This window comes from Megascapheus bottae, chromosome X, assembly GCF_031878675.1.
Source record: "Megascapheus bottae isolate mThoBot1 chromosome X, mThoBot2.hap1, whole genome shotgun sequence".
Classification (NCBI taxonomy): domain Eukaryota; kingdom Metazoa; phylum Chordata; class Mammalia; order Rodentia; family Geomyidae; genus Megascapheus; species Megascapheus bottae.
The window spans coordinates 80,454,618-80,472,511 of NC_143547.1; the positions used below are offsets into that span (position 1 = coordinate 80,454,618).

The window sequence follows — 17,894 nt, forward strand, 5'->3', positions numbered from 1 at the left end:
CAAAGCCACTCCCGGCACAAAAGGACCTGAGACTCTCCAATTAACCTGTAGAAAACGGGAATTGGGGCTTGGCTCAAGGGTAGGTTGGGTAGCCTTGAGCTGAAGAGCTGAGGTACAACGCCCGGGCCAAGTTCAAGCCCCTTCACCCACCAAAAAAAAAAAAAGGCTGGAAGTGGAGCTGTGGTGCAAGGGGTAAAGCACAAGAGCTCACGGGTAGCATTCAGGTCTTGAGTTTAAGCCACAAAGCTGTCAAACAACAACAAAAAAACCCAAACCGAAAAACAAAAACCCCAAACGAAGCCAAAAAAAATTTTATCAGATAGGCTTAAGAGAATTATAATTATTTATTCAGCATTAAATTCCAAACCCCTATTTATGCATTCTTTGAAATACTGAGGCTTTCTTTTGTTGTTTTTTGTCTGTCATGGGGCATGAACTCTGGCCCTGAGCAGTCCCTGAGCTCTTCAGCTCAAAGCTGCCACCCTATCTCTTGAGTCACAACACCACTTCTCATTTTCTAGTGATTAATTGAAGATAAAAGTCTCACAGTCTTTAGTGTCCAGGCTGGCGTTGAACTTCTATCCTCAGATCTCAGGCTCCTGAGTAGCTAAGATTACAGGTGTAAGCCACCTGGCCCAGCAGGTTTTTTCCCCCCAAGTCCGGTGGGGGTGAGGGGCTTGAGCTCATGGCCTGAGCAGTGTCCATGGTCTTTCTCAAGTAGAGCTCTACGTACCACTTGAGCCACAGCACCATTTCTGCATTTTTTTATGTATGTGGTACTTGGATCTTCATGCATACTAAGCAAGCATTCTACCATAGGTTAAACTCCCAGCACAATGCTGAGGTTTTAAATTCCACTCGATTCTGAATTTATGTATTAGTACTGTTGCAGGCATTATTTTGCTGATGTGACCTTAAGTTCCTACTAATCTCTTGGAATCTCAGATTTTCATGTCATGAAATACACAGCATATATGTATTGGGATTATGTTTGACATACCGATTATTAAATTAGCATATATTAATTGTATAAAGGTAATTTTTTTCCTTGGTCTTGGGGCTTGAACTCTAGTCTTGGGTGCTGTCTCTGAGCTCTTCAGCTCAAGGCTACTGCCTACCTCAGGGACTCTGGGTCTGGGCTCTTTCCCTGAGCTATTCAGTTCAAGGTTACCGGCCTACCCCTTTGAGCCTCTGAACAGCTTTGGGTTTTCTAGTGGTTAATTGGAGATAAGTCTCAGTGCCTTTTGTGCCCAGGCTGGCTTTGAACTGTGATCCTCGTATCTCAGCCTCCTGAGTAGCTAGGATTACAAGAATAAGTCACCTCGCCCTGCTAAAAGGTATTTTTTGAGATATTTTCTTACATGTATACAATGTTGATCATATTCACCCTTTTATTACCTTTTGTCCCTACCATTTTAATTTAGTGGGATTATATATATATATATATATAATATCTTTCATCACATTCAGCTATCACTGCCTACTTTTCTTGCCTGAATTCTCTCCCAGTCTCTCCCCAAGTAAGTCCTCTTTCTGGTTCACTTTATGTGTGTGTGTGAACTGAAGAGATTGGGCAATGTCCTCGAACTTTTTTGCTGAAGTCTAGTGGCCTATCATTTGAGCCATACATCCTCTAATATCTTTTTGGTCGTTAATGGAAGAGTGTCATTAACTTTCCTGTCCAAGCTGGTTTTGAACCATGAGCCTCACATCTTGGCCTCCTGAGTAGCTTAGGATTACAGGCGTGAGCCACTGGTGAGCATGTTTTTGTTGTTGTTTTTTTCAGTTCAATATTCTGCAACAGGATAATTAAACAGGATTTCTCAAGGTTGGTTTTTTTTTTTTTTTTTGGCCAGTCGTAGGGCTTGAACTCAGCGCCTGAGCACTGTTCTTGGGTTTTCTCAAGGCTAGCATTCTGCCACTTGAGCTACAGCACCACTTCCAGCTTTTTTCTATGTATGTGGTACTGAGGAATAGAACTTGGGTGTTAATGCATGCTAGGCAAGTACTCTACCACTAGGCCAAACTTCCGACTCAGTTTTTTTTTTTAACATTTTATTTCTAAAACAGAGTGTTGAGGGGAGCAGGGAGTGTTAAGGGGAGCAGGGACTGGTGCCACCCAGAATGCCTAAGAGTTCCCCGGCCCCATTGTGGAAGGTCGACAATGGTACAGCCAGCCACTTTGACCAACCCAACCATCCCCCCATGAGGAGGGATATATGGTACAGCCCAGCCACCTTTGCCCTTCTAGGGAGGGGCAACCTTGACCTTTTCCCCACTCCCATGAGGAGGGATATCCCCTTGGGTGAGGAGGGGGCCGGCTTTGTGTGGAGACCTTTCCAATTTGAGCACCAATTCCAACTAAGGTGATAGGTAAATTCAAACACTGGACTGTGACCCTATTGGCTAACTGCGTGTGGCCGGAGCTGGTAATGGTCCCTCTGTGTATGTGACTATCCCAACCTGTGTGGCCAGGTTCGACCACATGGGTTTTGCCCTTAAAAACCCTGCGTGAGAGCCACTCGGGGTCACAGTGTCAGCTCCCGAGTGCACTGTGTCCCTGGCCGGTCACTTCACCACCATCTATTTCCCCTGGCTGGTCAGTTTTCCATCTACTTCCCCAATAAATTCACCTTTTTATATGAGATTGTCTCTGTGTGGTGGACTCTGGTGGGATGTGGAATCCCCCCCTGGAGGGGTGTAGATCCCCTCCTCTTGACCCCATAACAAGACAACCCAGGCCTTTGTGCATGCTAGGCAAGCACTCTACCACTAAACCAAACTCCTGGCCCCACAGCAAGTTAAACTTTTAAAATTTTCTACAGGAAATACAAGTAGAAATTTGTTTTTATTTTCATTTTTTCCATTAGTTAGTCATAGCCCCCTTGGTAACAGAGATTTCCATATATTGGGGTTCATTTATCAGATTTCTTACATATAAAAATTCAAATATTCAAACTTTATGTAACTAACAAGGAGAAGGCAACAAAACTACAGAAACTAACATATTTATAGGAGTGTTTTGAAGTAAGTTATAAAATGGCAACTTAGGATGTTCACTTTTCTTCAGGTTCATCCGACTGTAAAGTGGGTTCAGTAAAATCCAGAGGATCATCACTGAGGGAAGAAAACAGCAAATGGTCCATTTTAGAGACATTGATGAAATATAGCGAGACAGCATACATTCATTTAAAAATTCCTATTGTTAGGGGCTGGGAAATTGGTTTAGTGATAGAGTGCTTGCCAAGCATGCATGAGGCACTGGGTTTGATTCCTCAGTACCATTTAAACAAAAAGAAAAAAGAAAAAAATTCTTGTTCTCCCATCTAAGTCAGCCCATTTTCTGTATTATCCAGTTTTAGGCTTGCTGTAGGGATAGTTTGTGTGTGTGTGTGTGTGTGTGTGTGTGTGTGTGTGTGTGTGTACAATTTAAGAGGATGTTAATAAAATTTGTAGATAAGACAAGACCAATCATGTTTCAATGCAACATTAAAAAATGTAGAATGTAGACTAGTGAAAATGTCTATGGTGACAATTATTTAAATTTTTCCTGTTGTACTGTTTTTGTTTCCTTGTGGTAATGGAGGTGGACCTAAATGCCTTGTCCATGCTAGCAAGCTCTCTATCACAACTCGTACAACCTCAGAGCCCAGTTTTAAATAGATGAAGAAGTACTCTTCTTAATATGGTGTCAATAAAACCTTATTTAAAAAAATGTGGGCTGGGAATGTGGCCTAGTGGTAGTGTGCGCTAGCATGCAGGAAGCCCTGGGTTCAATTCCTCAGCACCACATACACTGAAGAAGCCAGTGCTGTGGCTCAAATGTTAACCTTAAGCCAAAAAAAATGTTCAAGGACAGTGCCCAGGCCCTGAGTTCAAGCCCCAGGACTGGCCAAAACAACAACAACAACAACAACAAAAACCCAAGAGCTATCATCTCACCCCAGTATACCCACTCACTTCCCTTAGGCCCCTGAAGTAGCTTTTGTTGCGGAGGGGAGAATGATAGGCATGTAGCCACAAAAACCTAGCATCCAGGAGAGCCGAGGGCCTGTAAGGAAGCCACTTACTCAGTGAAAATTTCTGGGTATTGAGTGCGCAGGACGAGGTGCTCCAGCTCACACAGGCGCAACTGACTGAAAGAGTGGCAGAGGGCGCTGTGATCGATGTCAGGCTCCTCCGGCTTGGGCTCCTTGGGTAGCGGGCCACTACCACCACCGGCCTCAGGGCTGCCGCGCTCCTGGTCGCCGCCGGCCTCAGGGTTGCCGTGCTCCTGGCCGCCGGTTTCGGGGCTGCCACGCTCCTGGTCGCCGCCGGCCTCAGGGCTGCCGCGCTCCTCGCCGCCGGTCTCAGCGCTGCCGCGCTCCTCGTCATCTTTCATGGCGGCCGCAGTGGCCGCGCTCGCGCCTGGGCAGGGAACTTTTCCCGCCGCTCCCTGCTCATCTGCGCGCTTTGTTTTCTCCCCGGCCTCGTGTCCTTGCCCTGCCGTCACGGAAGTCCCCGCGGGCTTCACGTCTGCGGGGAGAGAAGCAGAGTGGGCGGCATAGAGCCCAGGAGAGAGCGGTGGTGGTGGAGGCCTCGCCGCGTGGTGAGGGCCGCACCGCAATGGCGGCCAAGGCGCCGCCCCTCCCGTCCCCCAGCCCGGCTGTGTTTCTGGGAATCCCCCCAAACCATCGGGGGCGGGGGACGCCTACCCTGCACCTCTCCCTCCAGCCCATGGGCTTCAGGACTCTGGCCGCTGCTCTCTTGCGGAACATCCATAATGAAATGACTTCGAAGCAGTGCGCTCTTTCGGCTCCAAAATGGCGCGTCTTCTCTGCCGACTGGTCTCAATTATGACGGTGAATGCAGTTGCAAGTCCAGAATTCTCGCGAGATTTTGTTGTGTCACGTGAAATACGCTGTACCGCTGGGGCGCATGCGCCATTATGGGAGGGCATAGAGTAGGCCTGGTCTCTCATTGGGGGTGTGTGGGCATGCGCACACATATCTCTACGTGCGTTTGTTTTTGTGTGTGTGTGTGTATGCTCGCTTGAACTCAGGGCCTGGGTGCTGCCCCTGAACTTTTTTGCACAAGGCTATTGCTCTACTATTTGAGCCACGGCCCCACTTATGACTTTTTGCCAGTCTGTTGGAGATAAGAGTCTCAAGGACTTGATTGCCAAGGTTGGCTTTGAACTGCCATCCTCAGATCTCAATCTCCTGAATAACTAGGATTATAAGCAAGAGCCACTGACACTCAGTCTTGCTACTTGTAAAAAAAAAAGTTTTTTTTTTTTCTGCCAGTATTGGGCTTGAACTTAGGCCCTAACGCTTTGCTCATAGCCAGCACTACTGCTTGAGCTACAGCTTCACTTCTCTTCTTTCTGGTGCTTAATAGGAGTTAAGAGTCTCATCAACTTTCTGTCTCTTTGAACCTTGATCCTCATATCTCAGCTTCCTAAGTAGCTAGGATATAACAGACATGAGCTACCAGAACGTGGCATAGATTTCTTTTTCTATTGTGCACTAAATATATATATATATATATATATATATATATATATATATATATATTGAAGTGCATAAGACAGCAGTGTTTTTCTGTGACCTTACTTAAAGTTCATTTCAGAGGTGCATCGTAGGGTAGTGGAAGCCACTAGCCAGTGAGTTGTTGGGAGTATTAAACTTGTTTCAGTCAAGAGTAACTATACCAAGGGCCAGGAGTTTGGCCTAGTGGTTAAAGTGCTTGCCTAGCATGCATGAAGACCCGGGTTCGATTCCTCGGTACCACATACATAGAAAAAAGCTAGAAGTGGTGCTGAGGCTCAAGTGGTACAGCTCTAGCCTTGAGAAAGTCCAAGGACAGTGTTCAGGCCCTGAGCTCAAGCCCAGGACTAGCAAAAAAAAAAGAGTAACTATACCAGCTTCTAGACAAGCTTCTTTTTTTTTTCAGTTCTGGGGCTTGAACTCAGGTCTCCGTCACTGTTCCCTGATCCTCTTTGTACTCAAGGCTAGTACTCTACTCCTCGGACCACAGCACCACTGGTGGCCTTTTCTGAGTAGTTTCCAATTAACCTCTAGAAAAAGTGAAGTGGGGCTTGGCTGCTCAGGGACAATGCCCAGGCCAAGTTCAGGCCCCATGATCCACAAAAAAAATAAAAAGAAAAGAGAACTGTACCTTCATTCTTTTTTTTTTTTTTTGCCAGTCCTGGGCTTGGGCTCAGGGTTTGAGCACTGTCCTTGGACTTTCTCAAGGCTAGCATTCTACCACTTGAGCCTCAGCACCACTTCCAGCTTTTTGTTATGTATGTGGGGTACCAAGGAATCGAACCTGGGTCTTCATGCATGCTAGGCAAGCACGCTACCACTAGGCCAAACTCCCGGCCCCCTGTACCTTCATTCTTATCCCTTCTAGAATAAAGATTTAATACTATAGATTACTCGGGTTCACTGAGTGGTAGCTCCTATAAGAATGAGGAAACTCCAATCTTAACCATTCTTCTGTTTTTGTCAGTCGTGGTAGCTACTATTACAGACATGAACAGCATCTCGCTCACTTCCTATTTTTAAATGTAGTAATGTAGGAAATGACAATTCCTTAGTAGAAACATTGACATCAAGCTGAATGAATATTTGAAGCCAGAAAGTAAACACATTCTTTTTGAAGTTAAAATCATAACGAGATACTACTTTATACTGATGAAGATGCTTTTTCTTTTTGGTAGTACTAGGGTTTGAGCTCATGACCTTGCTCACGTAGCTTGCTTGCTGGTGCTCCACTTCAGTCATGCCTCCAGCCTGACTTTTTGCTGGTTACTTTGGCTATTGTGTCTTGAGGATTTTTTTTTGCCAGTCCTGGGCTTGAGCTCAGGGCCTGAGCCCTGTCCTTGGACTTTCTCAAGGCTAGAGCTCTACCACTTGAGCCTCAGCACCACTTTCGGCTTTTTTCTGTTTGTGGTACTGAGGAATTGAACCCGGGTCTTTGTGCATGCTAGGCAAGCACTCTACCACTAGGCCAGACTCCCAGCCTGGAGTTTGAGGATTTTTATTGGGCAGCTTTGAACCAAGATCCCTGTATCTCTGTCTCCCAAGTGGCTAGACTTGGAGGTGTGAGCTTGGTTTCGATGGGTATTTTTACAGAACTGAAAATGACTATGGTGATGGTGAGGATGGTTACAGAGTGGAGCCCTAGGCATTACTGGTATATGGGAAAGAGTGAGATGACTGCAAATTTGTGTTTGCCTAAAGAATTAAACATCGAATAACCATCTGGTCCAGGCCTTTCTGTTCTGGATGTACACCCAACACTGAATGATGCACAGACCTGAAAAAATATTCTTTTTGTTTGTTTCGTGGTGGACCTGGGGTTTGAACTGAGAACCTGGGTTACTTTCTCTTATCTTATTCCCCCCACCCCTCAATGCCAGTACTCTATTACTTGAGCCACAGCTCCACTTCTAGCTTTTTGGTGATTAATTGGAGATAAGTCTCATGGACTTGAGGGTTGGCCTCAAACCTTAATCCTCAGATCTCAGCCTCCTGGGTAGCTAGGATAATAGGTGTGAGCCACTAACACCCAGCTCAAAAGACTCTTGAAAAAATGACAAATATATTTGAAGATTCTGTCAGCATCTGTGCTTGGAAATATGGGACAACATGCCTCCTAGGAAGGGAATGGAATAAAAAATTGAGGATTACTGTAGCCTGGATAAGATGGATTCCCATGCTTGGTCTGAGGAGCAGGCTCATAATGGCTTCTGGGAGCCTGATGTATTCCCCAGAACTGGATGGCAGGGAAGGGAAGGGAGTTGGGTACAGCCTAGATGATGGTTTTTTTTTGGCTGTCATGTTTTATGAATCCTATGAATACACTCACTTCCAGGAAGTTTCTCTAGGTATCCAAGAAAGGACTGGTATGGTTGGTGTGAATGGAAATCAGAATCATTACATTATGACTTTCCCTGGTCCTTTTTTTTTTGCCAGTCCTGGGCTTGAGCTCAGGGCCTGAGCACTGTCCTTGGACTTTCTCAAGGCTAGAGCTCTACCACTTGAGCCTCAGCACCACTTCTGGCTTTTTTCTATGTATGTGGTACCGAGGAATCGAACCCGGGTCTTCATGCATGCTAGGCAAACACTTTAACCACTAGGCCAAACTCCCAGCCCTCCCTGGTCCTTTTTACACACATGTGGGCTCAAAGAAGGAAAATATAGTGAGGATAGTGTGCTAGCACATAAATCAGTGCTAAACACTGTGGAACTTGGGAATCTTCAGTGATGATTTAGTCTGTGGAGATCACCTCCTGAATGGAGACCTCTTTGCCTCATATATGGCATTTCAACAACAATGTGGAGCTGGGAATATGGCTTAGTGGGAGAGTGCTTGCCTACCGTGCATGAAGTTCTGAGTTTGATTCCTCAGTACTACATACACAGAAAAAGCCAGAAGTACTGTTGTGGCTCAAGTGATAGAGCGAGAGCCCAGGCTCTCAGTTCAAGTTGCACAACTGACAAAAAGAAAGAAAGAACAATGTATACCATATTCCTCCTAATTCCAAAAGACAGACAGATACCCCTCCCCCCACACAAATAATGTAAATATGCTTTTTTATTGCTAATGCGAGAGTTGAGGAGATACATGAAGCAAGGACAGCGTGTTTCACAGATAAGTGCTACCAGAAGACCAATCCTCCTGGGGCTGCTGGAGGATTACACTTTAGGGCTCTTCCACTTCGGTCATGGAAATAAAATCTTCAACTCCACATGGGCGATGTCGCAGCATTTCTGCTCTCTGGATTCGCCTATATTTGGCTCTCCTATTGTTGAACCAGCTCTGAAATCAGAGGACAAAGAGGATTATTTTACTGTGTTAACCACTTTTTTTTCTCTCCCATGAATGGTGAAAAGATCACATCATGTAACTTTAAAAGTCATGGACACATGCAATGGCATAACCAAAGCAATTTTTTTCATATATTTTTATTGTAATTAATAAAAGGGTTACATTATATTCACCAGATAGAAGGTACATTAGTTCACAAATATTGATACCCTTTCTCATGTCATGGTCCCCATTTCCCTCTCCCTCTCCCCCTGCACATCTTGATTTCCCCCCTTCCCTCTTCTATTTCAAACAACCAATTAAGCATATATAAAATATATCAGATAACAAGGTGAAATTTTGTAACAATATGAGATAACCAAGGGACGGCAAAATAGATGAGAGATAACATAGTACATTAAGGACAACAATCACTCATTATATGGCTTTTGTTTTTATATCTTGGAGGTCCTTTCATTTAGCGTCATTCTATATGGCCTTATGTATCTAGGTTTTGCTCTATTGTAGATCTCTGCTAGGAGAGCCCAAGGTTTCTACTGATTATGACAAATGAGGGAAACCATTGAGCTGATGTTCCTTTGAGTCTGGCTTACTTCACTTAATATGATTTTTTCTAAGTCTTTCCATTTCCTAACAAATGGGGCGATGTCATTCTTTCTGACAGCAGCATAGAATTCCATTGTGTACAAATACCACAACTTGTTGATCCACTCATCAACTGAGGGACATCTGGGTTGGTTCCATATCTTTGCTATGATAAATAGTGAACCAAAGCAATTTTTATTGCTGTTGAATCCTTTTGGTAGCTTCAGAGATTGAACAGTCAAGCACATGACTAAAATATGGGGAAGGAGGGCACCTGGATGTATCCCCAATACTACCAACCACAATAAATAGTAGGTAATGTAACACCACTCCTGTTTCTCAGTGTGCTCCTGGTAAACACAGACTATGTGCCAAGTTCTGCAATGGGCTCAATCCTTAGTCTCACCGTACCTAATTTGAATGTTCTGCCATAGTTACTTCCAGTTATTGGGTGTAGGTCTTGGTTATGAGTTGTTCCGTAAGAATAACATAAGAAAGGATGATAAAGTCTGCTGATCTTCAGCTTTCCAAATACTTCCTACTCATTACAGTTCCTTTCACTTTATTCCTATTGGAACACTGGAAATGATAATACTTGGTCCCTAAATTTAGTCGTATAGAGGAAAATAGCTGCCTGATTGCAAAGCCAGTGCTTAAGTCTCTTTGGTCTTCTGAAATGTCTTGAGAATTAGAAGTGGTTCTGGCAGGGAGGCCTAGAACAAGTTGAGGCCACATGCCTTTATGGGCAGCTAATATGTGTGTGTGTGTGTGTGTGTGTGTGTGTGTGTGTGTGTGTGTGTGTGTATTTATGTGTGTGCGCATGCATGCTGGTCCTAGGGATTGAACTTAGCACCCAGACGCTGTCCCTGGGCTTTTGTGCTCTAAGCTAGTGCTCTACTACTTGAGCCACAGCTCCACTTCTGGCTTTTTGGTGGCTAATAGGAGATAAGAATCTGATGTACTCTCCTACTTGAGCTGGCTTTGAACCACAATCCTCAGATCTCAACTTCCTGAGTAACTAGGATTATGAGCTCAAACTACCAATGCCTGGCTCTAATGTGGGTTTATTAAGGAATGTGTTTGGTGGGTGAATGACTTCCTTTCCCCAATTTGTCTAAACATGTGCTAAGAACTTCTGCTTTTTTGGGGTCAATCATGGGGCTTGAACTCTGGGCCTGGGTGCTGTCCCTGAGTTCTTCAGCTCAAGTCTAGTGCTCTACCACTTCTGTTTTTCTGGTGATTAATTGGAGATAGGAGTCTCATAGACTTTGGTGCCCAGGTTGGCTTTGATCCTAGATCTCGGTCTCCAGAATAGCTAGGATTACAGGTGTGCGCCACCAGCACCTGTCTTTTTTTAAACCAGTCATGGGGGACTAAACTCAGGACCTGAGCACTGTCCTTGGGCTTTCTCAAGGCTAGAACTCTACCACTTGAGCCACAGTACCACTTCTAGCTTTTTTCTATGTATACAGTACCGAGGAATAGAACCCAGATCTTTGTACATGCTAGGCAAGCACTCTACCACTACGCCAGATTCCTGGCTTTTTTTTTTAATGAAGAAAAAGAAAACCCTCTGGTTTCTATTTTTGTGCTTGAGCTTATGGTAATTCTGTGCACTTGCACCCTCTTGTAACCCTCTCCTCCCAGTATCAATTGCAATACTTCCAGCTCCACAATGACCCCAACAGGTAGGAGTGCCCTCTTCACAACCACCTGCATTACAAATAGCGGAATGGGCTGACAGTTTGGCCTAGTTGAAGAGTGCTTGCTTAGCATGCACTAAGACCCGGGTTCGATTCCTTGGTACCACATACATAGAAAAAAGCCAGAAGTGGTGCTGTGGCTCAAGTTGTAGAGCTCTAGCCTTGAGAAAGTCCAAGGACAGTGCTCAGGCCCTGAGTTCAAGCTCTAGGACTGGCAAAAAAAAAGGAAAAGAAAGAGTTGAACAGTAATCACCGGATACCTATGTATATACATATATGTCATGTTTATGTATATAATTATACCTATCTGTGAGGTATATATGCATACATATACATACATACTTATACCAGTCTGTGAGGTATATACATACATACGTAAGTGTACTTTCACATATTCAGTTTTGTTCATAGGAGAAAGTTTGTTGTTTTGTTTATTGCTTTACTTCCTGGAATGAAAAAGAAGCACCAGGTGGAGTTTACTAATTCCATTTCACCTAGGAAGTCTGCAAATTTCAAAACTCATAAACTTATTCACCAAGATAAAACAGAAAGTGAAACACATTAACTTAAAAAACACCCCCAAAGGGAAGTTTGGCCTAGTGGTAGAGTGCTTGCCTAGCATGCACGAAGACCCAGGTTCGATTCCTTGGTACCACATACATAGAAAAAAGCTGGAAGTGTTGCTGAGCCTCAAGTGGTAGAGTGCTAAGCCTTGAGAAAGTCCAAGGACAGTGCTCAGGCCCTGAGCCCAAGCCCAGGACTGGCAAAAAAAAATAAATAAAAAACAAACAAAAAACCCCACCCCCAAGCTGGGCATAATGGTTCATGCTTGTAATTCTAGCCACTTAGGGAGCTTAGCTGTAAGGATCATGGTTCAAAGCCAGCTTGGACAGTATTGACTGTGGGATTCTTTTTTCTTTTTTTTTTGACTGTGAGATTCTTATCTCCAATTAATCAGTAAAAAGAAGCCAGGGGCTGGGAATATGACTTAGTGGTAGAGAGCTAGCCTAATATGCATGAAGCCCTGGATTCAATTCCTCAGTACCACATAACCAGCAAAATCCCAAAGCGGCGTTTTCGCTCAAGCAGTAGAGTACTAGATTTGAGCAGAAGATCTCAGAGATAGTACCCAGGCTGTGAGTCAAGCTCCAGGACACACACACACACACACACACACACACACACACACACACACACACATACTCCCCAACCATGACACAACTGTCCATGTACTGGAGCAGGTCATACATAGATTGACTTCCTGTCAAATGCCTTCTTCAGATTTACTCACCTGCACCTTTTCCTCAGGCACGTTCATGTCTCTTGCAAGCAGCCTCCTATGGAAAGAACACGGAAGGTCAGTATTTAGCACTTGAGATGACACGTGGAAGGATGTATGTGCTCTGTGCTCATTTCAGAATTGCCATGCCTACTTACAACCCCTTAAGCATGCTTAACTAATTCCCAGAAAAGTGTAGCTCTAGCAATATTTATGTCAAATTGCACAATCAAAAATGAGGTTAACAACTCAGCAGTCAACACAGTTGTAGTGCACTGTATTAAAAATGAAAACATATGGAAAAATGTATGATGAACAAATTACATAAATTTCACATATGGCAATGGTATAGTTTTGCAGTTGCATGATGGTACCTCATTCTCCTGTCCCTGATTCTAGTAAAGTCTTATTTACAAAGGCATTCCAGCAGTGCAATGGCAAAGGGGAAAATAGGTAAACTGGACTATATCAACAGTAACTTGTTGTTCTGAAGGATGCAACAGAATGAAAAGGAACCACAAGATGAAATGCAATATTTGCAAGTCATATACTTGACAGGGGATTGTAGAAAGAATTCTGATAATCCAGTATTCAAAAATACCCCATCCAGATTTAAACATGGGAAAAAGATTTACATAGAATTTCCCAAAGAAGATACACAAATAATTACCAAGCACATTAGCAGATACTCAACATCACTAGGGAATTATAAATCAAAACCATAGTGCTGGGGCTGAGAATGAGGCTTAGTGGTAGAGTACTTTCCTAGCATGCATGAAGCCCTAGGTTCAATTCCTCAGGACTACATAAACAGAAAAAGCTGTAAGTGGTGCTATGGCTCAAGTGGTAGAATGATAGCTTTGAGCAAAAGAAGTGCAGGGACTCAGATTTCTGAGCTCAAGACCTAGGACTGGCAAAAAACCCAAACCAAACAACAACAAAAACCTAACCAACCAACCACACAAAAGAGCTCCACAGTGCTAAGCCGGGCACTGGTGGCTCATGCCTGTAATTCTAGCTACTCGGGAGGCTAAGATCTGAGGACTGTGGTTCAAATCCAGTCCAGGCAGAAAAGTCTGGGACCCTCTTATCTGCAGCAAACTACTCAGAAAAGAAATCCAGAAGTCGCCCTGTGGCTCATGTGGTACAGTGATAGCCTGAAGTCCAAAGATGCTCAGGGAGAGCGCTTAGGTCCTGAGTTCAAGTGCCAGGACTGGCAAAACAACAACAACAACAACACCCCCCACCTTGCTAGCCAGGCATCAGTGCCTCATGTCTGTAAATCCTAGCTTCTCAAGAAGGCTGAGGTTCAAAGCCAGCCTGGGCAGGAAAGCCCAGTCTTATCTCTGATCAACTATTAAAATGGAAATGTCACTGTGGCTCAAAGTGGTAGAGCACTAGCACTGAGCACAAAAGCTCAGAGACAGTGTCCAGACCCTGACTTTAAGCCCTAGGGCTCTGCACACATGTATGAACACACTTGTGTGGGCATATACACACACCAAACCTGCAGTGCTATTATTTCACACCCAGTGGGATGGCTGCTATGGAACCCAGGGGAAAAATGTCAGAGGTTCCTGGAGAAATTAGAGCGTTCCTGAAATGTTGGTAGAAATGTCAAATTGTGCTGTCACTATGGAAAAGGGCCTTGAGGTTCTTCAGAGAATTAAATAGAGAATTGTGTGATTCAGCAATTCTACGTCTGGGTACACAACCCCCCAAATTAAAAATCGACAAAGGGCTAGGAGTGTGGGTTCAATTCCTGGGTACTACATACGCAGAAAAAGCCAGAAGTGGTGCTGTGGCTCAAGTGGCAGAGCACTAGCCTTCAGCAAAAAGTGTCCAAGGACAGTGCCCAGGCCCTGAGTTCAAGCAAAAACAAATAAGTAAATTGACAAAGGGCACATATTTTCTTTCATATATGGATGTTACATTGAAACTATAAACATACAGGAAAACACGTACAAAACCATATGCAGAAGGAAACTGAGCAGTGCACAATATGTGAAAGGGTGGTTTGTATGGGGCAATTCATTTGAACAATTAACGACTTAACAAAATAAGAGGGCTGAGGACTGGCAAGTGCTCACTTGTAGAGTGCTTGCCTAGCAGGCATGAAGCCCTGGACTTGATGTCTTGGTATCACATAAATACACAAAAAGAGAGCGGAAACATGTCTTGTCTGAAAAGAGAGGGGGCTCAGGATGAATGGGAGAAGATGAATAGAGGGAAGAGTAGGCAAATATACACATAATATGTATGATATACTCAGTGCAATACACAGAAATTGAACCAGGGAACTTGGGGGGAGGATGATGGAAGGGGTGACGCTAATCAAGTTGCATTATACTTATATTGAATTGAAGCCTCTTTGTACTACTACTGGAGACAATAAAAAATTAGGAATAGTTGTACTTTTCTATAAACAATAATGTAATGCATTCTGTCTTCCTGTCATTGCCAATCTCTTTTCCAGCCTTTTCTCCTATTGCTGTTTGCATTAGACCAAAAAATAATGCACGGCAGGTTCAAGATTTATCTGTATACTCATAAATTGATATGTTGAACTGAAACCCCTTTGTAGAATCACTTAAAGATAATAAAAATTACAAAAGAAAAGAGATCCATATTTTTGCCACTCCTGGGGCTTGAACTCAGAACCTGGGCACTGTCCCTGAGCTTCTTTTGCTCAAGGGTAATATTGCAACACTTTGAGGAGCATTTCCAGTTTCAGGTTGGGTGGGGGGATTAATTGGAGGTAAGAGTTTCACAGGGACTTTTCAGCCCAGGCTGGCTTTGAACCTGGATCCTCAGATCTCAGCACCACTTCTGGGTTTTTCTGTTTATGTGTAGTGAGGAACTGAACCCAGGGTTTCATGCATACTAAGAAAACACTCTGCACCCAGATCTTCCCATATCTCATATATTTTTTTTCTAAGTTTTGTTTTAAGTAGTTGTACAACAGGCTTTTAGGGGCCAGGAACATAGCCTAGTGGTAGAGTGCTTGCCTAGCATGCATGAAGCTCTGGGTTCGATTCCTTGGTACCATATACACAGAAAGGTTGGAAGTGGTGCTGTGGCTCAAGTGATAGAGCTCTAGCCTTGAGGAAGTCCAAGGACAGTGCTCAGGCCCTGAGTTCAAGCTTCAGGACTGGCAAAAAAAAAAAGGTTTGAAATGAACAAGTCAGATTCTGAACTCCTATGGTGGTAAATTGACCAGAAACCCTTTTCCCAACTATTTAAAGATAATGAAAAATAATTTAAAATATTTTCTACTCCCATTCACCGTCACAAAATTCTGTATCCAAAAAGCAACGGTGAGGGAAGTTCACAGATGCCAAAGGTGAAAGAAAGAATCTGAGCTAGCCACACAATAGAAAGTGTGTCCAAACTCTTTAGTAATGGGGATCCGGCTCCCAAACATGTTGTGCTAAAAGCAGTTAAGGAATCACAAAAGCCCAGAGACTGCAATGGTTTCCTCATCGGAAATAGAGGGGTGCATTTCAGAGAAGGAAATGTGAGAATGGTAGGGGATCGGGGGAGGAGACGCCTGAAGGGGAACAATGGGGAGTGGTTTGTTGCAAAGTGTTTTCCTTTCACAAGGCAGAGATTTCTGGGGAGATGTGAAACAGAAGCATGAAAATATTTACCCCTGTGGTAGTTTTAAAGTCTTAGGAGTGGTTAAGAGATCCACACTAGTTTGTATCTAGCCCCACTCAGCACAATCCAAAACAACAACAAAAAAGATAACCAGTTTCCAGACTGAATTGGGGGGAAATATTGGCGGCAAATGTTGACCTTGACCTCCCAAAGTAGTGTCTCCACTGTAGGAGCAGGGAAGATGCATTCAGAAGTGGTTTGTGTGGGTCAAGATGGGAAGAAGAGCCAGGCACTAGTGGCACACGCCTGTAATCCTAGCTACTCGGGAGGTTGAAATCTGAGGACTGTGGTTTAAATGCAGTCAGGGCAGGAAAGTTAGTGAGAGACTCTTAGCTCTGACGAACCAGCACTGAACTGGAAGTGGCGCTGTGGCACAAGTGGATGAGCACTAGCCTTGAGCGGAAGAGTTCAGGCAAAGCGCTTAGGCCCAGAGTTCAAGCCCCATGAAGGACCAAAAAAAAAAAAAAAAGGATGGGAAGGAGAGAGTCGAGTCCAGGAGACAGAAAAAGGGCCAGGAGGTGATTTCTATGGAGATCACGTGCCTCCTGTACAAGCTGCTTACCTTGTGAGCAAATCTGGGTACTGAGTTTCTTGGAAAACAGTTTCGAGCTCATCTACTTGGTCCTGAGTGAGCTGGAACTGAATTTGTGGTCGTCGTCGTCCTTGTCGCCTTCTTTGCTGTGGAAAAGCCCCAGCACCCATAAGCGCCAGGTCTGGCTGGTCCTGCTCTCCGTCCTGATCACTGTCATCAAGGTCATTATTCTCCATGGCCCTGTCTTCAAGGGCATTCGCATCAGCACCCTGCTCTAGCTCCTCACCCCGTAAGTGCTGAACCATGTTCACGAGGCCTAGTGCTTCTTCACGCGCTTGGCCACCATCTCCCACTGAAGCTGCTGCGCCACGCTGCGGCGGGGCCGCCATCCTTTCCCTCTCCATCTGTGGCAGGGTAGGTGGAGTCATTAGGGTGGAAATCTGCGGAAGGGTTTGGGAGTTGACTTGGGGAAACGAATGAGAAGAAATAGTCCAAACCTAGTGCCCACCCCTGTTACCAAGGAGCTGTATACTGCGAGGGCCCCCAAACTTCTCTCACCCCACCCACGCTTTCTCCGCCCCTCTTCCCCCCCCCCCCTTCCCTCGCTTGGGAAGACTGCTATTGGTTTTCCGCTTCCAGCCAATGACAGTGCTGTAATTTCTGTTGATGCATATATATATATATATATATATATATATATATATATATACACACACACATACATACACACATGTATATATATAAACACATACACACACTATATATAATATATATTACATATATATATATATATAGTCGGGATAGAGACCAACTGCAGGGCCTAGGAGAAAACAAAGTTGCAAACGTACGTTTAGCAAAAAAAAACCCCAAAAGAACAAAAGAACAGGGGCCAGGAGTTTGGCCTAGTGGTAGAGTGCTCGCCTAGCATGCACAAAGACCTGAGTTCGATTCCTTGCTACCACATACATAGAAAAAAGCCAGAAATCGTGCTGAGGCTCAACTGGTTGAGCGCTAGCCTTGAGAAAGTCCAACGACAGTGCTCAGGCTCTGAACTAAAAAAAAAACAACCCACCAAAAAAAACCCCAAACCTGAAAGCGGCAAGCACTGTCTCTGGAGCATGCGCATTAGTTGCTTACTCTCAGGGATGGAGAATGGGGGAGGATCAAGACACATGCGCACTCCTCCCCCCACCCCCAAAAGACTTTAAAAACTTCCTGGGCTGGGACTGTGGCCTAGAAAAACCCCGAATTGGTGCTGTAGTTTAAATACGGTGCTCAGGCCCTGAGTTCAAGTCCCCAGGACTGCCAAACAAAA

The 17,894-nt window shown here is 44.4% G+C and overlaps 1 protein-coding gene across 1 annotated transcript; it reads right to left on the minus strand.

The window, feature by feature from the left end:
- Nucleotides 1-8,675: 8,675 nt before the first annotated feature.
- LOC150041430 (homeobox protein Rhox13-like) lies at nt 8,676-17,007 on the minus strand. Its single transcript, XM_090326206.1, has 3 exons — nt 16,610-17,007; nt 12,400-12,445; nt 8,676-8,811 (listed from the first exon to the last, which is right to left on the minus strand). The coding sequence occupies exons 1-3, from the start codon at nt 17,005-17,007 to the stop codon at nt 8,695-8,697; spliced, it is 561 nt and encodes a 186-aa protein (XP_090182332.1). The 3' UTR covers nt 8,676-8,694.
- Nucleotides 17,008-17,894: the final 887 nt, after the last annotated feature.

What these genes read in the sequence shown, in the direction of transcription:
- LOC150041430 (XM_090326206.1), bottom strand. Translation starts at nt 17,007, where the DNA reads ATGACTCCACCTACCCTGCCACAGATGGAGAGGGAAAGGATGGCGGCC. An exon ending in TACCCAGATTTGCTCACAAG is followed by an intron (nt 12,446 to 16,609) that starts GTAAGCAGCTTG and finishes TTCTTTCCATAG; the next exon opens with GAGGCTGCTTGCAAGAGACA. An exon ending in TGCCTGAGGAAAAGGTGCAG is followed by an intron (nt 8,812 to 12,399) that starts GTGAGTAAATCT and finishes CTCTGATTTCAG; the next exon opens with AGCTGGTTCAACAATAGGAG.